General features: G+C 40.1%; 1 protein-coding gene and 1 long non-coding RNA gene across 5 annotated transcripts in view; one reads left to right on the forward strand and one right to left on the reverse strand.

Annotated features, from left to right (window-relative positions):
* The window catches only part of CPQ (carboxypeptidase Q), a 164,336-nt gene extending 142,430 nt beyond the window's left edge, over positions 1–21,906 (forward strand). For all 4 annotated transcript variants that reach the window (XM_071738014.1, XM_071738015.1, XM_071738013.1 and 1 more), the window contains one exon: positions 21,374–21,906. In XM_071738014.1, the coding sequence (XP_071594115.1) occupies positions 21,374–21,534 (161 nt within the window). In that variant the 3' untranslated portion in view covers positions 21,535–21,906. The remainder of the gene's footprint in view (positions 1–21,373) is intronic.
* LOC139793411 (uncharacterized) overlaps positions 1–27,892 on the reverse strand; it is a 410,787-nt gene that overhangs the window by 190,820 nt on the left and 192,075 nt on the right. The gene's annotated exons all lie outside the window — the stretch shown is intronic.

Genomic DNA, 27,892 nt, shown 5'->3' on the forward strand with positions numbered 1-27,892 from the left:
TAAAGTGGTTTTACTTAAGGAGGGGGTGTATGAATTTCCTGCCTGCTTCCCCCACCCCCCAAATCCAAACCCCCAGAAAGAACAAAGTAGAGTGGAGAAACATCACTAAAAAGATTTGTGCAAGCTGAGAAACATCAGCCCATCTCCGAGCAGACAGATGCAAAGGAACAAAAACCAAACTTGCTCTGGTGAAGTTACAGAAATTATTTTCAAAAATTTTTATGCCTTGTACTCCCTAAGTGGGAAACTTCTAGACATAAGACTTTTACCAGTATTTTTACACACACATTCTTTGCAGATAATATGAAATATCTAGGAGGAGAACATTTTTCTGATTTAAAGTTCTTATTTCTGTGCTGTTTGTAAAATGCAACGAGGTTACTTTAGAAGTTTAACATCTATTTTAATGCCATATACAAGGTCTACTTGGAATAGTGATCCCAAATTTCCCTCTGCCTCACAGGCCAAACTTAGATTTAGCCATGGGTCGAGTCAAGCACTGGAGAAAGATCAGTAACCTCTTAAGGAGCTATTTCAGAAATGCATACAAACAGAAGAGATTTCAAAGAACCACAGAGCTGGCAAGAAGATCTTTAGAGAGCATCTAAACACTCTCCTGTCCAGCAGTCTTGGCAATGCCTGTGCTGTTTCTTTCTCATTTGTTTATGCAGTTCTTGAAGATGAATGGAAACATCACAGAGAAGTTGGTCTATACTTAGTGCTTAGGGATGTTTTCCTAGTATATAACCCCAGTTTTTCCTGCTGTAATTTAAGTGTATTAGCTCTCTTTTCTTTCCATTATGAACCCAGAGACATAATTATTTCTTTCTTCTTGAAGCAGGCTTTTATGTGAGGTTGGTTATTTCCTTTCTTGGTGTAGTTTACACTTGCTCCTAATGATCAATCCTGCTTTATTTTCAAAGTCTCTCCAGTTTTTGAAGATCACTTAACAAATTCGCTTCTTGTCTTCAGTGTCCCCACTGTACATCCCTGGTTGGTGTCAGGTCTTAGCATGGGAAGACTCTACACCATCATTTTGGTCTATAATGAAAATATCAAGTAGTCTGAGACCCCTGTGGTGTCCCACTCTATGCACCCTTCCTTTTTTTACTCCCTAAGCTCAACCAGTTTGGATCAGCTTTATAATATACATCATTTTAATAAATCATTGACACTCATAAGTCAATGGGGCCAGATGGTTTACACCCTAGAGTGCTCAGAGAGTTGGCAGGTGTGGTTGCCAAGCCTCTCTCCATCATCTTTCAGACGTCCTGGCTAACCAGGACTGGCCTGGACACTGGCAAATGTGACACCCATCTTCAAGAAAGGCCAGAAAGAGGATCCCAGTAACTACAGACCTTCCAGTCTCACCTCCATGCCAGGGAAGGTTGTGGGAGGGATAATCCCAAGAGCCATTATAGATCAGTTAAAGGGCAACCATACAATCAGGCCCAGTCAGCGTGGGTTCATGGAAGGCAGATCCTGCTTGACAGACCTGATCTCGTTCTATGACAAGGTGACCTGCTTAGTGGATGAGGGCAAAGCTGTTGATGTAATCTACCTGGACTTCATTAAAGCCTTTGGCACTGCCCCCCCTAACATCCTCATGGAAAAGCTGGCTGTCCATGGCTTGGACGGGCACATACTCTGCTGGGTTAGAAGAGTTGTGGCCCAAAGATGTGGTCAATGGAGTTAAACTGCCCAGTTGGTGGCCAGACACAAGTGGTGTCCCCCAGGGCTCAGTGCTGGGGCCACTCCTATTTAACAACTTTATATTAGACCTTGATGAGGGGACTGATTGCACTCTCAGTCAGTTCACAGATGACACCAAGTTGGGAGGGAGTGTCAGTCTGCTGGATGGTAGGAAGGCTTTACAGAGGGACCTGGACAGACTGGATCGTTGGCTTGAGGCCGACTGCATGGAATTCAATAAGGCCAAGTGTCAGGTCCTGCATTTTGGTCACACAGCCCCAGGCAATGCCACAGGCTTGGAGAAGAGTGGCTGGAAAGCTGCCTGGCAGAAAAAGACCTGGGTGTATTGATTGACAGTCAGCTGAATATGAGCCAGCCATGTGCCCAGGTGGCCAAGAAGGCCACTGGCATTCTGGCTTGTATCAGAAATTGTGTGACCAGCAGGACCAGGGAAGTGATCCTGGCCCTGTGCTCAGCAGAGGCCTCACCTCAAGTACTGTGTTCAGTTTTGGGCACCTCCGTACAAAAAGGACATTGAGGTGTTGGAGCAGGTCCAAAGAAGGGCAACAAAGCCAGTGAAAGGTTTGTAAAATATCCCCTGTGAGGAGTGACTGAGGGTGTTGGAGATGTTTAGTCTGGGGAAACAGAGGCTGAGGGGAGACCTTATCACTCTTTACAAATACCTGAAAGGAAGTTGTAATGAGAGTGGGGTTGGTCTCTTCTCACTGGTGACAGGTGACAGGACAAGGGGAAAGGTCTTCAGTTTACATCAGGGGAGATTTAGGTTGGATATCAGGAGAAACTTCTTTACAGAAAGGGTTGTTAAGCACTGGAACAGGCTCCCCAGGGATATGATTGTGTCTCCATCCCTGAATGTGTTTAAAACTCGCCTGGATGTGATGCCTGAGGACGTAGTTTAGTGGTGGGTCATCAAAAATAGGGTAATAGGGTTAGGATGAGGTTGGACTCGATGATCTTGCAGGTCTTTTCCAGCCTGAGCAATTCTATGACTCTATTTTCTTTGTTTGTTCTTGTGGCCTCCGTGACTAACACAACTTTGAGGTTTTCTACATGTTTTATTAGAAGGTAAGTTCAAAGGAAGCCATCATGTATTCTGAGGACATGGAATGGTGTGCTGGGTCGTACTATATTCCAGTAGCATCTAGAGATCACAGTGATTTTGTGACTGGCATTAAAAGCACTGATTCTAGGTGCATGCTTTGGGTTCTTTTCATAGTTAGAATGTATTGTCGAAGTAGTTTCTGTTGGTAGATTTGGTCTTTAAGTCCTTATGGAGAGGAAGGTATTTAGAAATGTTGATTTATATAATCAAGATCTATTTTGATGAAATTGTAATAGAAAATAATGAAATTGCGAGTTCCACTAAGAATAAACATTTAGTTAAAATTGAAATTAATGATAGAAAATGTCTTTTTAAGTGCTTGGGGTTTTTTTATTTTACAAATGTATTGTCATAAAAATGTGCACGATTGGAGTTTTTGTTTTATTACACATTATGAGAAAAGTTTTTTAATTGGGGAAAGAATAAAGCAGAATGGTGTTTTTTTCTGCAAAACAAAAAGGCTTGTTTTCTTAGGTCTGCCTTTAGTTGTCATACTGTCTGAGATTCCATGAAACTGCAGTTCTTTGCATTGTATATTACTGCAGCAAGGTAATATAGGCTAAAGATTATTAGATTAATCAAAGCAAACCAATTATTATAATGTACAAGAAACTCTTTGGAATTTGATGCAGACACAAACCAGACTGATTCTGGGTTTTGTCAGACTGTCCTGTTATGACTTAAGGTAGAAGCCACCAACAAAACTATCATCATCTCTGGAAATAAAAATTTAAGTGCAGCACAGAAAAGATCAATAGTTTTTGACTGTAATATTATATTATAGAGAGTGCTCTATTATAGAGAACAACAATTCACCTTTTATACCAGAGGATCAGAGCATCAGTGCTAACTGGAGAACAGACATAAGGACACACTTCTCTTAACAATGGATAAGTGGATAATCAAATGGAATAAATCAGCACTACAAGGTGTTTTGGAGATTGGGGTCAAACATAAATGTAAGAAGACTGGACTACTGCAAGGGAGAAAAGTCCATCAGAGGCTAGGCCATCACAGTGCTATGAGTGCAAGTTCTCAGTCAGAAAGTCTATAAACTGCTGCTGGCTGGGCAGGTTATACTGAAGGGAGAGACCCTGTTTCTTCCAGTCTTCCTCACAACATTGGCTGCTACCAGAGAGAGGGTAACAGGCTGGCTGAACCTTTGGGATTCTTATTGAGTTCAGCTGGTTTTAAAAGCATTAGTCTGCTTATAGTCTAAATAGTGCTAAATAATCCAGGTAACCACTCTCACAGTACTCTTTATGGTCAGTGGTCTCTTAGATGCAGGGATGTTTTATGTGTGACATGAAGTGCTGGATGTAAATGATCATGCAGCCTTTCCTTTGAGCCTTTGACCCCACATAATATAAATCTGAGGCCCTCATCCCACAGCTGGGTGCCTGTGGCTTCCTGCTGCAGCAATTGGCCTGAGCTGAAAGGCAGTGTAACACAGATGGGAAGAGAAAGGGGAGAGGGAAGATGAAGTGACTGGGGTGGTGCTCTGTGGAGACTTAGGCTTTCAGCTTTCCAAACCAGCTACTCTCAAATCAAAGCATCTTTATTTGCTTTCTACATTTAGGCCAGAGATAAGCAGGAAATACTAATGATACCAATGATTGTTATTGACTCCTTGTGTATTTCTGCTGTTCTGTGCTTTTAAAGTGCTAACTGAATCTACAAGCAGGTGAGATGCTGCAGCAGCAGCCCTTTGCTTCCAAGTTACAGTCTCTAAAATAATCTGAATGGGTTTGAAATTTTTAAAAAGTTAAGTGTCTTTTTATTTGTATTTCATAGCAGAATGATCATAGATGTCACCAGAAGAAATCTTCTGAAAACTACTACTGCAGGCTGGGCAGCTGCTGTTTTTCTTGCACTCAGGCTTTAACCAGTGCATCTTGCAGACTGACCCAAGCCCCTGTGTTAACAGCAGCCCCTGGAAAAAACAACAGCAGTCTTGTATGCTGCAGCTTGTACCTCCACAGTTCCTACAGTATCAAGGAAGCCATAGTGCATTCTCATTTTGTCATCTCTCTTCACAGCCTGTTCACAGAAAGCTGCAGGAATAGGTGCCTGCTAATGGCTGAAATCCCTAGTAATGGCAAAGCCTAACATAATGCTCAGGGTGGTTTCTTTTTTCCCCTTGCAAAGGGGCTAGGAAGGTCCCTAGGCTTTTTGCACAGAATTGTTGCTGCCAGCTTTGAAAATTGTTATTTTCAAATGCTTTCTCCAGCTACCATTAACATGGAGGTCATAACCACCAGCAGCAGGAAGGAGATGGGCTCTGACAGGGCAGCTCTTACTCTCTGGCTGTGCTTGGGTGTGAGAAGCACAGGCTGAACATGTCAGGATTCCTACACTCCACTGCAGTAACTTGTTTTCTTGGCCCGAACAATTTTAGCCCTCCTAACTTCTACCTAAGAAACAGATTTCATTGGGCAGCTAAACCTAATGGACAAAACCATCCCAAATTATACACGTCTTAAATTTTAAATCCCTAAGAAGTGCTAAATGGGAAGCAACGAGGAAAGTTAATTAGTCTGTCTGCCTCTTCCTTTAGTTTCTAATTGCTATGGGTACTTTGCTTGTCCACCGAAACCTGCTGGCTAGATTTTAGGGCAGATGTTAATGTGCAATCACAATTTAAAGCACATGCACTCAGTGCTCTTGAAGTCTCCAAGTGCTCTGCATTTATATCTTTTATTTCAGAACACCTGGGGGAGAGAAGGGATCATCAGACAGTTAAAAATGTAATTTGCTTGTTTTCTGGTTTCCATGCAGATCCTCTCTTTTGGTCAGAGAAGTAGCAGCCAGGAAAACTCTTAATGGTGAAATGATTTCAAGAGATGGTGCAGTGTTTTTGAGAACATTATTTTAGTATCTGTAGAAACATTTTCACTGTGTATACTCAACCTAGTAATTTAATTTCACTTAATCTAGTAACAGTTTCATTTCACTATCCCTTGTCCCAAGTAATGATTTCAGGTATCTAATTAGAGAGCAGGAGGGAAGGGACTGCACATGGTCCTTAGGGCCTGAGCAAAGAAATACTCCTGTAATAATTGAACCAGAGCAAGCAATTGAACCAGCAAGCTCCTGCCTGCTGAGTGAGTCTCCTGCCTCTGTGGAAATGGGCAAGATCACTGCTCTGGCTGTGTCTTGTGCTGGTCCTCCCCAGCTGGTCACGTCTTGGCTTCCCTTCCCCAAGCTGTGCCCACCTCTCAGCCCTCCTTATGGTTTACCTGGGCAAAAACATTTAACTGTGTTTTAGATGCAAAACATTTCTTCTGCAGCAAAAGGACCGTATTGAATGTATGTCCCCATTGTTGATAGCATTACTTCATACCCGTTCTTCAGGTGTTCTCTTTTCCTTTTTCATTTGCATTCTGTTTTAAATGCATAGAGACAGGGGAAAAAAAAAACCCAAACCCAACAATTGCTCTTTCACTGTTTCAAGAAGAGGATATTTGGCTACTCCATTCACTAAAAGAGATGGCTGTGAAGGCACCCTGGGTACCTCATCTAATTCCAGATAAGCCTTGGGCTCTCCATATGCAGCACAAGAAAGAATCTAATTATTGAAGTAATTGCTGTTGCCCTCTCTGCTACCCCATGTTTTTTCAAGCCCAGAGCCACCTCTGGAGTCCCAGCTGTGGCCCCTGCTGGCAGCAGTGGGACTTGGTGGCAGTCTGTAAGCCTGGGAACGATTTGACTATCCTTACCTGGAATGAGTTTCTTATTTAATATCTCACTTGTCTGGTTTTTGACCCTGAAAAGATTAAGTGTCAGTGGAAAGTTTTCCCTTCTTCGCTCAATGCAGTCTGATTTCAATGGCTGCATTTCTGAAACGACGGTGCCTTTTTTTCACCTGTTCTGAGAAACTTGATACTAGGTAAGGCTGAGGTTGTGCTACCCAGGACTAATGAGATCTGCTGGGTTTTTTTCTGTGTCAGTCCTTGTAGGTGCAGGGAATGGAAAGTATTCAACCAATAATCATGAAAGACTGCTTTGCAACAATGGATCTTAGAAAGAGAAAAGTCAGCCTCTTTTTCCTACCAAATACCTGTCAGTTTTAAAGTGAGGCTCTGAAAGTAAGGTGAGGATATAAAAGTAAAGTAAATTGTGGCCAGCATGTTATAAAAAAAAATCAGATGTTATTTTTAGGTAACATTTTTAATTCCAGTTTGAATAGTCACTTCAGTCCTCAGCATTTTTGGCATGCCATTCTATACAGAAAGTGCACATTTGACTCCAGAAAGGTTTTTATTTATTGCTTTATGTGTGTGTGTATATATATATATATATAATGTATATGTGTTTGATGTGTTAAAAAGGTCTTCCATCTGAATGGAACTAGTTGTCATATTTATACTTTTCCAATGAAACTTGAGTATTTTTAAATTTTTGATAGACTATAAGGTTCATAAGTATTCTCAGCTTTATCTTAATGGTGAACAACATGGGTACAGAACATTTTCATTTATTTAAGAAGTATACATTAGTACAGTAATCAAAAGGAAGGCAATTTGCTGAGGATAGAGATCTAAATTAATCCAAACTGGCCCCAAGTGCCTTTCAAATGTGATCCTAGTTATGATAACTTGCATTTGGGGAGCTTTCTATGAAAGAAGATTGTAGCAATGCAGAAATTAAGGGTCTTTTTTCAAGGAATGGATTGAATTCTAACTTTTCTCTGCTCAGATAATTATTATCAGTAATAATCATGCAGAGATCACTTCACTTGTTCTAGGCTGGTAGCAGTCATCATCACTGGCTCTTTTTCCCCTTTGTGTGAGGCTTCAGGTAGTGTTTGGATGTAACACCATAAACACCTTTACAAGAACGTGTTTGCTCTTGATTCTTTGACTAATTCCCATTCCAAGTGGCTTGGATTTATGCAGCTGTAAATACTGTTCAAAGTTTTAGCATGGTCAGAGAGTGTTAAATTCACAGAGGTTTGTTTACTTCATATTGAGTAGAGTCAATCACTGCTACCAAATCATCTGCATTTTTTGCATTGTTTGTAATACATTGTGTCATTTGAAGCTGTTCATGAAATTTCTGTAAAAGCTGCACTGAGAACCATAAGCATATAATTTTAAATGGAGCCTTGCACATTTTAATCCCCAAATGGTGAACAATATGTATTGATTTTTTTGATTTTGTACTGAGTCTTATGATTGCAATAGAGATAGACATCATCTGGAGAAGGACTTCCAAAGTTATGTTTACATCTCAGCATTTGGGCAGCTGGGCACACTGGTACCTAGTTCTACTTCTGGAAAGTTTTCCTCAAACAGTCTTTGCTGTCTGTGTTTTGTATGGGGCCTTCACCCATATAAATTTCATTTGAATGAAAACAAAAAAACCACCTCAAAATAATGAGAAAAGAACATATTCTGTGCATGGTAATATGGAGAATGCAGTAATCCAAGGCAAATGCTATTTACACTTACTTGCAGGGCTGCAACTCTGTTGCTCAAAACAAGTAGGCTAACCTTTCAACTTAATTTTAAGATGAAATTAAATTTCAATTTAATTTTCAGCTTCTTTTAGTGATCTTTCTAGTACTATGTGACTTCTGTCTCATTCTTAATATATCTGCATTTTGACAAGTCCCTCATTGTGTTTGCACTGTGGCAAAATACCTATCACAGCAACTCAAATTTACAGATTGGAAGAATGAGGTTAGTTAGGGACATTGATTATTTACTCTGTCTTCTTCTAGGATTAGTTCTGCTTGAATCAGACAGAGCCCACAGACAGTGGTACAATGCAGAGTCATAGCAGGTGTGGGGAATTTCTGTCCTTCCCTCCCTTAAAGAATTGAAATCCTTTAATTTTCCCTTTTGTTTTCCAAATGTGTGTCCCCTCCTGATTACATGAAAAATTTAAACATAGGAAGATTCTAAAACTGCAGATGACAGTGTTGCAGCAAGGGTCTTTGTTGTACCTTAATGCATTTTATTGTTTTGTTTTGTTTAAATATGTTGTTTCTTTGCAGTTTTGTTGACAAAAGTACATAATTTTTTGCATTAGAATTTCTTACTTTATTCTTGCTACTTTGTGTTCATAGTATGTGGGATAAGGTGATCTGCAGGCCAGAATGATGAGTATTACTACAGCTTTGTTTCAGAAATGCTACAAAACATCAAAATGTTCCAGATCTGAACAGTCCTCAACCTTGCAATAAGATCAGATCTGAACTTTGCTCCAGTTAGCTATCTGTTTTTCTATTAATAATGAACTAGTTAAATGTACAAAATCTACACTGGTTTGTAGATCAAATGAAAGAAGTATTTCATCACTGATATGAGGAGCATTTGACATTTGTTAGAAATTATCTTATATTGGTTTAAAACTCAAGTATGCATTAATCAAAGTAACCACAGATATTTTGGAGGATATTTTATTGTTCTAACCATAGTATTCTTCAAGCCTTGTCTAATGGTCCTACATCTAAGATCCACCATGATCCTGAGCTGTTTGATAGTCTCAGTAGGGTATGACAGTAAAGAGGCTGTAAAACCACTGCTTATCCTGTTGCTTTTGCATGATATAAAATATAACAGAGTGCCCAGGAGGATTTTTACTTGAAGTAGGGTGACCATTTGTTGTTTTTTTTTCATAGCTAGTTAAGCACCAGGATGGTCATTAACAGACTTTGTTCTCCATCTGAGCAGAAGAGAGCTCTGCTTAGTTGAATCCAATGAAGCTTGGCATTTCTAGGAGCTGGCTGCTTGCTGTGGAGGGCCCTACAGGAATTTTGTGATTAAGCATCCAGTTGTGATCACCAGATGACCTACCCCTAGGAGGGTAGGTTAGAGCCTGAAGGGAACTTAATAGAAACCTGCATGTGTCCTCTCAGTCTCCAGCATCCTTTGGGAAAGCAGATTGAAAGGCTTGCATTAAATCAGATTGTGGGTTTGGCTTAGGAAGTCGCTCCATTGATTGTAAAGCACAAAGATGCTTCTTGAATGGATTGAAAATGTAAATGAATGCAAACAGTTGCTGCAGCCTGAAATGCTGCTCAGAACCCAATACGTGGGTCATTCTCACGGTTCCTGTTCCCCACATCCAACCTTCACACCGTCCAGGGGTGCCTCTTTCCACTGGATTTCTGGGGCTGGTTTGGAAGCTGTGGGCACAGGGTGGAGCAAGGGTCCCACAGTCCGTGGGAGCTGCCAGGAAGCTCTTTGGCTGGCAGGGGACAACGAAGAAAGCACTTTAATACTTTAGGTTTTTAAGTGAGTTTATAACATCAGCTATGTGGGGCATTTATACAGAGACTACAGAGACATACAGAAATGCACTTGGTTAAGAAAGACAATTTACATGGGTCCCAGTCTTCCTTTGAGCCTCATCTGTGACATTTAAAATTTAACGGTGTTAAAATAAATCCCATGCTCAAACATTAACTGCTTTGTTGAGCTGAGGCATAAACAAACACGTGAAAAGTAATTCTAAATTGTAGAAATTGCTGATTTTGTAATGATTTTAATCTCTCCTACACGGTGTTTAAGAGAGAACACAAAATGTAAATTTATTAATCTGATTTTAAAACTATCACCTTTGCTAAGTAGTTTCTGCATAATATATGCATCCATGCACCTCATTTTAAAGAAAGCACAAATGAAATAAACTGTATTTGAATGTACAGAATATATTATAGGCATCTGTTACAGGTATATAACCCTTCTAAATTGAAACACCCTAAGCAGGGAATCCTCTAAATAGGGATCTGTGAATCACTGAACCAGGGTGGTCATGGAGCCAAAAGAAGGGCTGCAAAGGCAGAAAATACAAAAATAATGGCAGAGTCCATGTAGCTTTTGAAAATAGAAGTCATGTCTCAGCAATCTAGCAGGGCTTTTTCAGAAGAGTTACAGCCATTTTTGTAGCTTGATCTGGTCAGCAAAATACAGTTGATGCTTCAAAAGCCCCTGGATCAAAGACCTTTGAGAAATAAGCTACTGTGAAATAAAAGGTATTTTCCTCTTGCAGAGTAATTGCAGAATCACGGAATTGTCACAGTTGGAAAAGACCTCTAAGATCACTCTGTCCATCTGTCAACATCCTCCTCTCCCCCCAACACATTCATCAATATCTGTATCACCCACTAAAGCATGTCCTGAAGTGCCTTATCTACACAGTCTTTAAATAGTTCCAGGGATGGTGACTACACCACCTCACTGGGCAGCCTGCTCCAATGCCTAACTCCTCTCCCAGTAAAGACATTCTTCCTAATATTTAGTCTAAATCTCCCTTGGAGCAACTTCAGGCCATTTCCTCTAATACTGTCATTAATCACTTGAGAGAAGAGGCCAACACCCACCTCTCTACAACCTCCTTTCTGGTAATTGTAAAGAGCAATGATGTCGCCCCTCTGCCTCCTCTTCTCCAAACTAAACATTCCCAGTTCCCTCAGCCTCTCCTCATAGGACTTTGTTCTCCAGACCCTTCACCAGCTTGGTTGCCCTTCTCAGGACATGCTCCAGCAGCTCAATGGCTTCGTTGTAGTGAGGGTCCTAGAAGTGAATGGTAGGTCCTTGTCTAGTGGTCCTTGTCTAATGGCCCTAGAACTGCACCCTCACCAGTGCTGAGTACAGGGGCACCATCACTTCCCTTCTCCTGCTGGCCACACTGTTCCTGATACAGGCCAGGCTGCTGTTGGCCTTCTTGGCCACCTGGGCACACTGCTGGCTCATATTCAGTCAGTGCTGACCAGCACCCCCAGCTCCTTTTCTGCCTGGTGGCTTTCCAGTCATCCCTACCCAAGCCTGTAGTGTTATGTGGGGTAGTTGTGACCAAAGTGCAGGACCCAGCACTTGGCCTTGTTAAACCTCATTTTATTGACCTTGACCCACTGGTCCAGCCTTTCATAAGTGATTTAAAAAAGGTAGAAATAAATTGTCAGTCTTCATAACAGGAAAGCGCTTTATTTAGGCTGCCCAGCCACCTTTTTCTTGGCACTTCAAGTGCTTATAAAACTCCAAATTAAGGGAGTAAATAGCAGGAATAGCAAGTTGGCAAAGTTTGCTAATGACTGCTTTGAATATTTCATACCAAAACTGATCCTGACTGTAAAAATGTGACAGTAATCTTATAGTAGAAAATGCCTAAGCAATGCAAGAGTCAGCTACATTTTTGTGTCAATAAATGCAGAGTATTGCAGGATGTGTGTGCTCTGCATGTATAACAGGATTCACATGCATTATTTGCAGGAAGAATGAACTGGGAATCACTGGATAATTGTCTGAAAATCTCAACACCCAGGAATGGTAAAAAATACTGTGTTTTGTGCAGCTGGGGAAGGAAGAGATAAGAAACACAAAGCTTCTGTAGGTAATGTGTTGTGATATGCTGCCACTGCATCATGAGTCCATTCACACACTGGCATTTGCAGGCAATACTGGTTTTTCATCCCAGGAATGGTGAAACACCTTTAGAAAAAGGAGAAGAACCACCAGCAGCTTGCATCTGTGAAGTCATTAAATAGTTTCTGTATGAGGAGGATTCTTCAGCTTGGGAAAAAGCTGCTGAGTTAGGGTGTGATAACAGTGTATTAAGCCATCAATGACAGGCAGAAGATGAACAAGGAAAGACAGGGTGCTGCTGCTACAGCTGGCAGAGTGAGAACCTGAGTGCACCCACATGAAACACTCGAGTACACCATGGATTGCCACAGGGGGCTGTGGTAGGCAGAGGTGTAAACAGGTTCCAAAATGGGATGGGCAAGCCTGTGGAGAATGTCTCCATCCCATGTAGCCAACCTGGAAGTGTGGAGTCATGTTGGGGCAGTACCAGCTGGGAATGCTCACCCTTTTATTTTCTATCATTTTTTTTTTAAAAAGAGCCTTGCTGATTTAAGACAGCATATGAGTGAAGGAAGAGCTTCCAGTACCTCTCACTATTGAAGAATCATCTGTTTGGTTTGGGTATTTTTCCATTCAAAGGCTGCTTAGGGTATTATTTTAGTGTCGAGTCAACCTGTGCTCTGTGGAGTAGAACTGCTTCCCTGAGACCTCATTTCACAGGATTTCATGCGAGTTTGGTTTGAATCCCCAGCTGTCACCCATCCTCTGCTGCAATGAATGAAAGGTTAATGCCTTGCAGAAGTAACTGTGATAATCCTGAGCTGTAATTTAATATGTTTAGTGTATCCAGGGAATTAATTCTCTAATGCATTAAGCAAAACAAGAAATAATGCACACTTCATATTGTCTCCCTTGCACTGAAGGCTCCGTTTAATTAGCCCCTGAAACAACCAGCTGAAAGCTTTCCCTCTGCCTTGTTGTTTGAATCATGAATTTTAAAGACTTTTGAGAGAATGACTCAGGAGGTGAAACAGCAGGGCTTCTGATGTTATTTATAAGCTCTGTACTGGAAACTATTTCTGTGTCTGTAGCCACGAAACTCGAGCAACTTAGCCTGTAATTTCATCATTTGAGACTGACAGGAGAATTAATGCTGTCAGCGCCCCACTAAACAGCATTAGCATTCTCCATTGCCTCTGCTTCCTTGAAAAATGGGTAATGAAATAATTGGCATTAACACCAGCTATCAACTACGGGTTATTCCACCAAAAAAAAAAAAAAAAAAAAAAAAAGAGGTTGATGTATGGATGTATGCACCAAAATTCATTCAATAAATGCCTGCAATAATTGGGTCTTCATTGCAGTAGTGGTTCTGAAGACTGCAATTGAGTGAGGGCAGCTCACAAAATGCCTGTGCAATACCTAGCACAAGCAGCCAAGTGCTCCATAGGACTTGCAGCACCAGGGATGCTGTGGCTTCAGGGGAGCCTTCCAGGCAACCCACCCCGAACAGAACAACCAGTGCAGCAGATTTACTTCCTGACCACTGAAGATTTGTGACTTTGCTAGGCTTTAGAAAGACACAAAATGAAAATATAAATGAGAATATGAAATTATGTTCCTGTTTGTATCTTTTATATGTCTTTTTTCTTTGATAGATCTTTGACATATATATCCTTCGAATGAAAAAACGTGTCCCCCCCACCTCTGCTCTTCAGTCTTGACATTTCAAAATGTCTGGGGCAGCAATGCTCCAGCTGTGAGAAGTGAGAGGCTATTGATTTTGTTATTCTGTATGTGTATGGCACAAAGTTGAGTTAAGACTCTGGTGTGAGAAGGACAATGCTTTTATCTTCAGTATTTTCATTTTCCTGGTACATAGCAGTTTTTAACTGCATAGAAGATTGTGATGTTTCCCTCTGCCTCTTTTTTTCCTATTTCTGAGTACTTAACATAGTGGAAAAGGACACATGTATTTCATCAGGTCTTGTTCTATTTCCAAGACATTGTAGTGTTCTAGTACATTCCTAAATAGTGTCATTGGCATTAAAAAGGTCTGAGATTGGAATAAACTTGATAATGAAGTTAGGGAGTTTTTCTTGTTTCTTAAGCAAAAAGCAGAGGATGAAACCAGTCTTTAATATATGAAAAAAGGGCATCTGTCTATTGGGACCAGAAAAATCACTACAGAAATAAAAACGAGGTTTCAGATCATGTGTTTGTGCTGACATCTTACCACAAGCAGTACCTTTGATAGGATGCAGATTTGTCTTGACAGGGAGATGAAGCTTGAACACATAGGTACTTGGAAGATGCAAGAGATACACACATGTTAACTTGTAAAGCTTTTCTTTTAGCTTCATCAGCTTTTGGAACTGGTGAGCAAAATATCCTTTGTTAAGGCATTTCCAACTTTGCTGTTGGGAGGTAGCACAGCTTGCTCAACAGGGCACTGGCCTAGGCTCAGATGTCTGGCATGTCTTCCTTTCTCAGCTGCTGTGAGAAAATGAATGTACCATTTCATCTCTGCATGCCTCTCTCATCCTGCAGTCCCTCTTGTCTGTTTAGAGTGTATGTTCTTCTGAGCTGGAGTCTTTTTTATTTGGAGAGGTATATATGCTGTATAAAAGAATGGAGTGACAATTCTGTCAGCTCCTCTAGAGACTGCTGTCAAAACAAACCTAAAAAAAAGTTAATAATTCTTGTAATTCATTAGCATATTAACCTCACATTAGCATAATAACCACATATTAACCTCTAGGGACTACTGTAAAAAGAAAGCAAATGAATTTAACCTCACTGTGTATGGCTATGTACATGTAGAGGTCAGTATCCCAAAGATCTAAGTGTAATATTGAAGACCCAGCACACCCAGGAGAGGTTATGCAAACGCTGGGGAATTTCCCATGGTATTTGAAAGTCTCATGGAATATTTGCCTTGTGAAGTTTACTTGAAAGCAAAGACAGCTAGAAAGCCACTGGTCGAGCTATACAGCAAACATGTGCTGACTCCAAGAGTCACATTTGGCTTCCTTTGGCAGTTAAATGAAATTTAGGATATAAAAAAAGAAAAGAGAAAATTTATGGAGGAATGTAATGCCAAATGGTTTACACTGAAAAAATACTCTGGAGCTACTGTATGCCTTCCTCCTTGAAGATATCTGTGTTTTATGGAAACTGCCTTTGGAATCATTCTGATGATCAGTAACTAATTTTCCAGTCATTGCTTGCACAAATGTCAATAATTTAAGTGCTGAAATATCTGAGAATGGAGTTTAATTCTCATGGTGATTTATCATGGCAGTGTATAGGAAGGCACTAGTGGCTGACAGTGATTGACAAGAAGCAGTGGTCATCATTAACTAACATGTCCATCATTCTTTTGGGTCTCATTCATCCTTTTACTTAAATAGCAGCATCTCATCTTCTTAAGTTGGCAAGAAAAAAACCCAACCATGCAGCAGACAATTTATTAATGTGTGAAGAATTGGTGTTCAATGCAGGCACGTTGTAAGGCAAATAAATATTCTGGTCATCAGCTAATTAATATTCACATTGTGCATTCCATGCTGAGATCAGAAGCTAGGGATGGGCTGTTTTTCAGAATTCCTCAACACGTGTGTGGATTTTCATCAAAATACTGTTACACAGCTGAATTGTGAAAACATGTTGTCAGTATCAATTACCAAAGCAGCTTCTTTTACCTGCTTTATGCAGGGCATCAAACCATGTATGAAACAATAGCTGATTCTGCAGAGACTGATTAAATGAGTTCAAGACATCAATGAGCTTGAGTTGAAGAATTTTTTTATAGTGTGCGAGTTATGAAATGTCTGAATGAGCCAAAAAAATTACATAATGAGTTAGAGAGTCCCACAGAAGGCTTGAGGTTGGCAGGTGCCTCTTGGGCTCATGTTGTCCAATCCCCCTGCTCAAACAGGGCCAGATGTAGCAGGTTTCTTAGGATCATGCCCAAATTTTTAGTTTCTCCGAGGATGGAGACTCTGCAACCTCTCTGTGCAACCTGTGCCAGTGTTTGACTACCCTCTCAGTAAAAAAGTGTTTTCTGGTGTTCAGATGGAACTTGTTTTGTAGTCATTGTCTCTTGTCCCATCTGGTGTTTATACACATGGATAAAGCACCTCCTGAGCCTTATACTCTCCAGGCTGAGCAGCCCCAGCTCTCTCAGCCTTTCTTCATATGAAAGATCCTCTGGTCCCTTATTCATCTTAGTGGCCCTGTCCTGGACTCCAGCAAGGAGCTCCAGATGGGTAGATGGAGAGATGCCATTTCTGGAGATGGTGCCCCTGGTACAGTGTCACAGGAGGCAGTGTAACTTATTCCTGCTTCACAAGGTAGACATCACCTGGGGCTAGGAAACAAGGTCCTGATGGCACATTCCTGGCAGTACCTCAGATAAGTCACAAACAGGGTAAATGGAGAGGGTGGCAGTGTTTGCAAACGCAGCAACACAAGGTTGACAGTCAATAATTTTTATGTTTGATTGTGGCTTCTGGTGCCAGTGACCATAGCTCACATTAACCAAATAAAGCAATGGACTGCTTTGGTGCAGTTTTGTAGCATTTCCTCATTTTTCTCACAACTGCAAGACAGTCATTTGATTCATAGAGATACTCTTGTGCTTGGTAGCAAAGCTTTGAAGATGGCTAGTCTTAAAAAAAGGTCCAGCATTTGAAGAATGAAGAGGAAAACAGTATTTGTATTTTAGTTATATGCAGAAGGGCTGCAATACTTAGGATACAGTGTTTACTAGGATTTGATCACAGGACACTTGCCTGCTGTGCTAAGGGTACCCTTGATTTTGCTAAGGGTATATTCATCAGCTCAGATGACAACAGTATCACTCCAAACCCCACAGTACAATTCAGGTTTTCAGCAGGTATTTGGTCACATAAGAGCATATGCTAGTTGTGCATGTTTTTAAAATTATCATGTTTGTGGAGTAAGCTGAACTGTTTGGCAAGTGCTTCCCTGCTCTGTAACCTCAGGACAAAATTGGTTTTGCCTGCATCCTGCTCAGTGTGCAGACTCCCTGAGTGGTGAAGTATAAGGAAATGAGCTTGGAAGGAGTCAAAAGCAGCAAACCAAACCTATATAAAAGCTTTCAACCTCCACAACAAAGAAACCAGAAGCCCATCCTGAGAAGTTAGAGGCATTACTGAGTGTTTGCCTCTTACCCTTTTTATGCAACAATTTCCCACAAAGGGCAAGTAAGGTGGTGCCTCACTGTGACAAGGAGAACCCTGTTTAAAGTCCCTGAAACACACATGGGATGCTACCAGGTAATGGGATGCTGGGACCCAGCAGCTGCTATGGACATGAGATTTGCCTCTCCTGGTCCCTCCATCAGACCTATGTAAACGGGTCCCATGAGGCACCTGAGGGATCACTGCCAGAAGGTAACTGAAGTGCTTTGGCAGGGAGGGTTGGACTAGATGATCTTTTGAGGTCCCTTCCAACCCCCAGTTTTCTATGATTCTATGAACTGGACCCCTGTACCAGAGAGGGTTTCCTGCCACTTCATAATGGAACGATGAATTGTCTGTATATTATCTTACTAAAGCTGTAAATTATTAATCATTTAATTTCCAGTATTTTTGATGCATTGAACTAAGAAGTACAGCATTTTTGGCAGTGGATTTTAACATTCTCTGTTTTCATGCCACAACGTCTGCTACATCCAGCTAGAAGCGGTTTCTCCCTGAATTCCTTATTGGCCAGCAGTCTTCTTCATATGATTCGCATCACTGTAAATGTGAACAGAGTGAAAAAGAACAATTAAAGAGGGTTGTTTGGCAAACATCCCCTTTTTCTTTATGGGTGGTCTTGCTCTGCAAACACAAGAAGGCAGCAAAGTGCATGAAACGTGACAGTGGAGTACCCAGCCCATGGCTTGTTTTTCTGTTTGAGTATAGGTTTCGCCTGGAAATCAAAATTAAATACATGATAACTATCTACATAACACCTCCCATATGAGCATTTTTAAATACTTGATTAGATCATTCAGACTCTTATAAGGCTGTATACAATCCCCTTCCTAGATGGCTAGTGTGGAAATGGGTGAATAATTTATAGGTCTATGAGACGTGACTACTCATCTGTTTTATTTGACTGCTAGCTTATGTAGCTGGCAAAAATAAACCTCCATTTGTTGCCATTTCCTGATGGAAATGTTAACAAGAAAAACCCCTTGGATCAATTTTAGGTGAAAAAAAATAAAATGGTTAGCAATTGGAGTTTTAAAATCTGTATCCAGGTGATTTTTCACCAGTTTCTTTCAAGCTTCTGGAAGTGGCGTTTTTGGCTCTCAGGCAAATTTTGTTTGAGAAGGGTTAATAATTCAGTTGCTGTCAAGGATACAGTACAGTCAGCCAGCTGCTGGACTTTGAAACCTTGCTGTTTGAAGTGTTAAGCAAAATTCTTCTCTCCCTGCCAACGCCTTCTGTAAGATGGCCACTTGTGCTCACAGCATTGCTTCTTCTGTGAAGTTTTTTAGAAAAGGAGCTGTAGGATCCCACAGTCTTGATTTAGGCAACCCAACATCACTGCTGTCTGCTGAGCCCTGCAGAACTCCCCACTTCACAGTCAGCTGCAGGGCTTGATCTATCTCAGTCCTGGATGCATTTGCTGGGGAAAGAGTTCTATTCAGTGTCTTGCCACAGCCTGGTGACCTTTGAAAGCCATAAATATCTGCGGGCAGCTAACATCAACATGGAGGAGTCTCAAGTTAGAAGGAGGAGACATTAAAATTGCTTGCAGTCCTATCTGTGCCCCAGGGTGTTTCATGTCTAGAGGCTTGTGTGGGGCCCTCGGCTGTAAACTATTCTTGTGCTTGAAGCCAAGAACATGGATTTTCACTTTTGTTTCTAATTACATAGGCTAAAACTGCTTTCTTAGGGTCTTTTCCTTTGTCTCACATGATGTTTACAGGTCACTGACTTCAGTGCTAGCCCAAGACATGAGAGACAGCACAGCCAGTTTAGGAACCCTTCAATACTCACTCTACTCACACACTCTGATGTTTCTTGCACAATAGCTGCATGATGCCAAAGTCATCATTTTTTTATTTTAAAAATTAATTTAGAGAAACAAGTCTGTTTTAGCATTTTGAGGGGTTAAACATTACAAAGCAAATGGTGTTCCATTCACAGGGATAAAATGCTATTCTGTAAACCCATAGTTACTGTGATCAGTTAAATGTCTATGACAAATTCCAGGCAAGCAATTTTTGTCTTGAGTCTTAGAAAAGTTTTTTAAAAATGTAATGAGTTTGCCTCAGTGACTTAACTTGTAATGTGTCTGTAGTGAAGGCCATCAGCTAAAAAAATTTATCATGGCTCAGCCCTTTTATGGCTGTGTATATTTAAAAGAATTCAAAATCAAATTTTAAAAGTGAATATGAGTTGACATAAATTCAGTGCTGAAACTATTGAAATATAATTCAATACCTGTAACCTACCCAGCGACTTCTGTGGAATTGCATTGCTTCAAATCAGTGGCAAAGTCTCTTAAGAGCACAAAGAGCCTCTTAAAATAAAATCAGTCACAATACCATATAACCATATGCTACAGCATTTGGTCTTTATACATATCATCTCTCTTATGAAGAAATCTTCATCTTGGATGGAATTGCCTTTTTTTCCTTCTCTCTAAAATAGCAGTGGAACAAGCTGTCCAAGTCATTTCCCATTACAGCAACACAAACATGCCTGTTAACCCACAGTGAGAGCTGGACTCCTTCCTGAATGACTGTACGAATGATCAAAAGACATGTATTATAGGAATGTACAGTTATACTGTGAGAAATTTTGCTTTCATTCTCTTCAAAGGCTTCAGGCGTCTCAGGGAAACCAAGGAAAATCATAACAGTAAGTCTTATAATCACACATGAGTTTATCAGAGCCTTCATCATCTGATACTGATTTCCATTGTGTATAAAGAAATCTACAAATAATATATTTACTTCTTTTTTTTAATCAAGCAGTCCTGTTTTTTTCCTGCCTAACTTGGCATGGTAGGTGTAGCCTCAGTCGGTGTTTCCACCTGCAGCCCACAGCTCTTACTTGTGAGTTCACATCAGTGCTTGTCCTCTGGGTTTGGTGACAAAGCAAGGAGGGGGTCCTGTTGTGCTGGGTGGGTCCTGCCCTGGGAGCTGTGCTCCTCCAAGCCCTGGTCATCAGGCAGGCCAGGGGGATCAACACAAAGAAATTGTAAGCATGTTTCAGTATGGTGAAGGAAAATATCCCATTTATTTATTTTCAAACTTTGGGGTGGAGTTCTCTTAATGCTGGAAGGCTTGGGGAGATTGAAACAAAGCAGATGGAGGCTGATAAAAGCAGAGAAGCAGAGAAGAGGTAGAGGTGATGAAGTGGGAGAAAAGAAATTGCAAGGGGATGGGATGTCAGAGAGGGTTGGTGGGGACTGGACCAGGGTGAAAATGCATCAATGTCATCTGTCAAATGTCATCTGTCCTGCAGTACCTGGTGGGACAGAAGCTTCTCCTACTGCTCTTGGCTTTGGTCTGCCTTGGAGCTTGAGTGATGCCTCCCCAGCATTATTTGTGCTCCCTGAGCCTGTCTGGCTTGTGGAAGAGTAGTCCTTTCCCTGCCCATGTGCCCCCAGAGGGAGTCAGTTGTTCCTGACTGGGAACAACCCAGTTTGCTTCTGCCCCAGCTGAGGAGGACAACAGTGAGAAGTAATACAGTCCTGGGCCACCTGGGTTACCTCACATTATCTGGAAAACTACAATTAAACAACACATCCTTGGGATGAACAGAAACAAAAGCAAATTCCAAAGCATTCCCCAACACATCAGCAAGGATAGAACCCATAATTTATTCATAATTCATCATTGGAACAGTAGGATGAAGTATGGAGGACGGAGAATGCGTTGCTGCATGTGAGGGTTACTGAAGTGATTTTATTACCTGAACACTGGTACTCTTAGAGGAAAATGTATGTGTACTGTAGCTGAGGAAAGGAATCTCCCTGGGGAAGGTCAGATTTTCCCCAATGTGAATTTTTGTTGCCTCATACTCACTCAAGTGAAAAAAACACCCTACAAACTAAAACATAAAAACTGCACATGCCATGACTCTGTACAGTTATTATATAGAACTTTATACTCTTGCATGTGGATTTAATCATAAACAGGATTCTAATTTATATTCCTCTTTAAATATTTGTGTTCCTACAATGGAATGTTGCCCATTTTTCTCTGTAGGTGCCAGCTTGCATGATGACCTCAGTAAATACTTCTGGTTTCATCATTCTCACGGGGACACAATGACAGTTCAGGATCCAAACCAGATGAATCTCTGTGCTGCTGTTTGGACTGTTGTCTCCTATGTAATTGCTGATATGGAGGAGATGTTGCCAAGGTAATAAAACAGCAAGAAAGAAGATTTCTGTTCTTCAGTAAAGATTATTATGTCTGTTTTCCTCAAAGCACATTCTCTTACACATCCTTGTTCCTGTTTGCTATTTTGATATCTTCCATTTGTAATTTTCACTTTAAGTTTTTTCTATTAAATACTTTTAAAATTTCTGATAAAGGCATGATACCTTTTTGACTCTGATATGAGCATGATTTGTACACAAATTAATCGTATGCAGCAGGAACAATATACCAAATAAATTTGTTGCACCAGAATAATTAATGTATTGGGTTAATGCACATGTTTATGGGTTCGTTTTCTGTCTTTCACTCTATGCATTAGAATGATGCACTAATAATAAAATAGCCCTTTCTAATTACTCTCCTAAGGTAATAGTGTAGTTTCTATAGAGTTTTCAGGTTATAGGACAAATTAATCTTGGTTAGTTTAGTGGTAATATATGGTAAAATAATCAAATAATGGTCAAAATGCTGAAATAATAGGGCTTTCAATAGTTCATTCAGCTTCTGCTGTTAAATCTTACTGAAGGTTTCTCCATGTGAGACTCAGATAAGCCAGGACATAGAGGATAGGAAGCCAACCACAAAACCCCCATCTCTTCAGAGTGTTTTCAGGCAACTCCCCTTGGAAAGCTGTACATGTCCTTTTCTTATTGATGGGAGACTCACTGTAGTGACATACAGAGAATTTCATATGGCAGTTTTTCTCTGAAATGCCACGGTGCTTCAGGAACAGCATCACAACCATGATTTGTGACCTTCACTACCTGCCAGCTGATATCCAAACAAAGTGCACATTTTGATTTGGGTTCCTCAAGCCATTCTCAGCTGCCCTTCTATCCTCTGCTGGAAGCCAGGCAAGAGGATGCTGATACCTATGCATTTTGATAGAGAAATTAATCTAGGAATTTGATTCTTGTGTACCTTATTGCTTGATGGGGTTTTTTGCATTGTTTTTTCCTGCTCAAAGTTTATGAATGTTCAGGTGAGTTTCAGGAGTGTCTGTAGAGAATATATAGCTAGTGTTGGGGAATGTTTTAAGGCATAAGATTTCTGCTGATTTCTTTGTGACGTGGTCATAGAATCATAGAATCCTAGAGGTTGGAAGGGACCTCGAAAGATCATCTAGTCCAACCCCCCCTGCCAGAGCAGGGCCCCCTAGAGTACATCGCCTAGGAACGTGTCCAGGCGGGTTTTGAATGTCTCCAGTGAAGGAGACAACCACAACAAATTTTTTCGGATATTCAACTTGAACCTCCTATGCTCCAATTTACACCCACTATCCCTTGTCCTATCACTGGTCACCACTGAGAAAAGCCTAACTCCATCTCCCTGACACTCACCCCTTACATATTTGAAAACATATCCTTAACATATTTGAACATATTAACATATCCTTACATATTTGAAAACATATCCTTGTTTGTGCTTTTAAATTTTACAGCAAGCAGACTTACTGATGTGAGTAACTGCTGCAATATAATCACCATCCAGTAACTAATGTAACAAACAGCACAGAGTATTAAACCAAATGGCAGGCAGTCCCTGGTGCTGTTAATCAGTTCTGTAGTTGAGCAATAGCTGAGTGATGAACCATTCATTTTTGTAGAATTAATAACCATGATATCTGTTTACTATTGTAATAGTGGTTTTACATCAAATTTATTAAGTATTTCAGGTTTCCTTCAAGATAATGTCAGGAACATAAAACCTGCCTAGAGATACTCTCCCTGCTCTTTCTTTTGAAAGAAACAGTATTGAGAGCAAAAATTTCCTCTGCTTTCAAGGCAGGACACCCACACTTCTTTTTTCTGATTAGCTTGACAAGAGCATAGCTGGGGGTGCTCACCACTGACAGATCCTTGTCTGTCTCTAAAAACAACTTTTTGACCTTCACAGAATATAACTGACTTTTTTCTAACCTGTGTTCTACATCTTTTTTTCCCCTCAAGGCATGCCATTTGGTACATCAGAGGTTAAGAAGGGTTTTCCATGAAGTTACATTTATTGTTACAAATCTTAACCTGTGCTTACTTGGAAAGAGGGGTGTTGTTTTTTTTTTTGGTGTTTTTCTCCATTGTCTCAAATCAAATGGAGATTCTGGAATACTCAAATGGAGATTCAGGAATATGGAAAAAATCAAATGGAGAGTCAGGAATTCTCTCTTCTGAGGACAGGAATGCTGCAGGATGCATGTGGTGCCACTGCACATCCCAAGAGCTGCTTGTTGGTTCATTGGCCTTAGTAATGTGGCACTCCTGAAGAAAATTTAACCTTCATGTCAGTTTCAGATACAGGATTCTAGAGAGAAGTTTTACAGAGTGGATTTTGAAAAAAAAAAAAAAATGTTAAAAAATTCAAAGTAGCCATCTTATTTTTATATAAATAGTGATTTTAAAAATTTTTCCATTCTCAAATTGAAATCTAAAACTTTTTTTTACAAGTAAAACCAGGTTGCTTTAATATAAGACATGGTCTGTTTATTCACCAGAGCTTTTTTGTCTTATCTGTCCTAGCTCTCAGATCTAAAAGGTCAGCTCTTCACAGTGCTACCCTGATAATCTACCTCTTCAGATGTACCTCTCTCAAACTTTTCCCATAAATTGAGAGATGCTAATAATTTTCTCTCCTTTCCCGGTGGGATTTTGTACTTTCTGTGCAACAGTTTATCCCTGATCACTGTAGCAATTATGCTGTTTCATTTGCTAGCTAATAAACATGTATCAGTTTGTCAATTTTCAATTCCAGGATACTTCTGAAGAAATTCAGGTAAGCCAACAGAACTCTACTTTCCACTTACATGCCACCTTTCATCTTTGAGGCTCTTTCTCAACTTTAGTTGAAAGAGTAAAAATGAGGGTATTGTTGTTGTCATTATTAGTGGTGGTGGTGTTATGAGGGTCACTTGACATACATCTGTGCATTTCCTAAGTTTTTTGATTACAAGATAAAGGGACCATGAGTGTGTTTCCCTCTGACAAAACACTGTCAGCTTTGGGCTAGATTGCTTTTTTGCCTGCAAAGATCTGGGAGCTCAGAGTTAAGAAAATCATGCTAGTATTTAAATATATGTCAAAAATTTAAATTTCAAATAAACTTTTTCCTCGAGGCATTACAAATCTTTTGCTTTGGCTGAGAAGAAGGGAGGCCCCTGGGAGCCTTCCTTTCTGCTGCAAGTGAAAGCTTTCAGACAAGAGTTACAGAGGGATGAGGCCGATACATAATTCATTTACCCAACTATACTGCAGAACAAATGCTGATGAAAAGTCCCTTTTCAGTTCTACATAATGTAACACAGGTAATTTTGCCAGTAATAAAAGAAGAATTACAGGATAGGAAACTGAGTTGATGGTTTTGTCCTTCATGACAAAATGACATTATTGGAGTTTCACTGTCTCTTCGAATGATTTGGTTCTATGTGATCCCACAAGATTTTTACATCCCTTATAACAATTAAAAACAAAGAAAAAGACCTGTTTCCTGGAACAAGAGGTGAAGCAGTGCTTTTGCTGCTGCTACACTGCAAACACCTCTGGCTGTATATTTAGTTAGTATGCTTCCCCCATGGTGAGTTGAGACACTTCCATTTGCCATGAGTAAACATCAAACTGATCTTGATATCTCTATCTGTCTCATGAAATATACATACCATCTAAATGTGCCCAGATGATTAATTTACTGCTATGTAATGATTAGCATAAAAATCTCATCACTGCACAGGATAGAAATGCTACCACTAATTGCTGGTTGAAGTGAAGAATGTTTTCTGTATAGAAATTAATGATGGACGCATTGCAACTCACTCTTGAGTGGGAATAGTCAAGATTTTCTGGAAGAGATGCATCTTAAAATTTTGTTCTCTTCCCTTTTCTGCTAAATGATAGGAGATCCTGATCAGGAATATTATTTTGTGCATGCTTTGTTTTACCTTTACGGAAATGTTGTAAATTGCACATTTTACAGGATTCTGTCTACAGGAATTGCATGGAAGCATCATGCACACCCACACTCTCCATGGTCTTACATGGTTACTTCTGGGATCTTCAGCCCTTTTTCACAAAGGAGCTGTGATTTGTAGTTACATTTGTGTAATAAATACATTGTTCTAGCACCTGATTTAGGCCTTCAGGAGCCTCTCTTCTTTGCCCTTGGAGGAGGGACCTCAATGACAACTTTTGTTATATATAATTAAGTGAAAATCAGGTTTATGGAATACAAAAAGGGAACCTCCAATGGAGGAAACACAAAAATTAGAGCAAAGTAACACTGAGGGAGGAGCTGTGGCTTCAAGTACTGGTGTTTTACTCTACTTTGCTGGGTGACTTGAAGAACACTACCTGAACCTATCCCCATTTCACTGTTAAATGGTGGCAGTGGTGTTTGGTGCTCAGGTTTGGCATAGCCTGGTTTAACAAGGCTGTGTTAAAATACATGATACATGTAAAATATAAGTTCACAGCACAGGTGAGGTTCAGCTGGAGGAGAGAGATAAGAAGTTAACAGCACTTGGCAGCATGAGAATTCATCTGTAAAACGTGTCTTTAAGTAATTAACTGTTTGCATCACATTCCTTGCATTATTTGCATTTGCATTACTCTTTGTATTTACTATTTGTTATGGCAAACAAACAGAAATACTCTTCCTGCAGATACTGCCCATTTCAAAATAGAACTTGGACATTGGGCATATCCATAAATTAATGTTATTTTGCATCCAGGAATTATGTGGGACAATTATGTACATGAAATGGTGACACATCTCTATGTATCATCATATATTCCACCTGTATATAATAGAACCATAGGATGGTTTGGGTTGGAAAGGACCTTAATTATCAGGTAGTTCCAACCCCCCTGCCATGGGCAAGGACATCTTCTACACCAGGCTGCTCCAAGCCCCCTTCCAGGTTTCCCCAACATGCCCTTGAATGCTTACAGGGATGGGGCATCCACAGCTTCTCTGGACAAACCTGTTTCAGAATCTCACCACTCTTACAGTGAAGAATTTCTTCCTAATATGTATCATTTCCCTTTAGACCATCACACACATGCTAAGTCTCTTTCACAACACCAGTGGCCATACAGTGGGGCAGTATTATTGTGGGAAACCTTTTCTCATGGGAGAAGAGAGTAAGACAAATGATTTTCTAAAAGCTATGCAGCCAGTAAGTCCAGAAGGTAAGTTAAGAATACTGAAGTTCCTACCTTAGCCAAAGTGTGTTGCCTGTTAATGACTTGCTACATTCTTTTTTATAATAATAAAGTTCTATAATTTTAAGGCTGGAGTGTAAAATTCTGTGCAAAAGTGATTTTTTGGATTTAGCATATACAACACTCTGGACTGCAAGCTTAGGAGAAAAAAAAAAGAGAAAATATTTTTTGTGTTTTCTCCTAGTTAACCAAATCGGTGATTTTTGGAAGAAAAATAAATAGCCCTACACCATTTACATTAGTCTTGAAACATACAAATGAATACCTAGAGACATTTCCCCCTATGTCTCTACATAGACATTTTCTATGTATAGAAAATTTTTCTTATCCTGAAGATTCTTTCATTTTTGCTTTATATGCAGAAGTTGCCAAAAAAAAAGAAATCTGGATTTAGAGAGCAGCAACTGTGTTCTTTAGTCTTAGTAGGAATTGAGACAGTAGTTCTGCAAGTGTCTTGATAAATCTGAAGTTCTATGAATAGATCACATCTCTGGGAAAGCCTTTGAAATTGTGATTTCACTGAGGCCCTTTGTGACTCATGTTATAGTTTCTATAATATCTTGACTTCACCTTTGTGAATGTGATTATTCAGTATGTTGCTTATCCTATACCTTTTGCTTTTCCAGTAATAATACATCAGTGATAAAGCTGCAGAGAATTCATATCTTATTGCCTCTACTTAAAGCAGTTTCCCTGATTCTTTTACATTTCAAGTCATCATGTTTGATTTTGCTTTAAACTTTTATCACTAGGAAAGAAAGATATTACAGCTTTTAATCTGACACACAATGCAGAGGCTAATGTTGTTCAAAAGCAGATAAAAAATGTTCATGGTTTTTATTAAAGCTGCCATGGTCTTCTTTCTATGACTACTATCAAGCTTTAGCTCATCAGTAAGTTGAGTTTAATAAAAGGAATTATTAGAAACTGAGTCATGAGACATTTAACCATGGATAGTTTAGCAAGCATAAATCACTACATGGTTTCTGAATTAACTTAAAGCATTGACTGTTTTACCCCTCAAAACTGCTCATCATAGAGCAGAGAAAGCTGCAAATATCTACCAGGAAATCCGTGCTTCCCTTCAGCAGTGATTCCCAATGCTGAGTTCTGTGTAGCTGTTTCTGTGAACCTT

Source organism: Heliangelus exortis, chromosome 2, assembly GCF_036169615.1.
Source record: "Heliangelus exortis chromosome 2, bHelExo1.hap1, whole genome shotgun sequence".
Classification (NCBI taxonomy): domain Eukaryota; kingdom Metazoa; phylum Chordata; class Aves; order Apodiformes; family Trochilidae; genus Heliangelus; species Heliangelus exortis.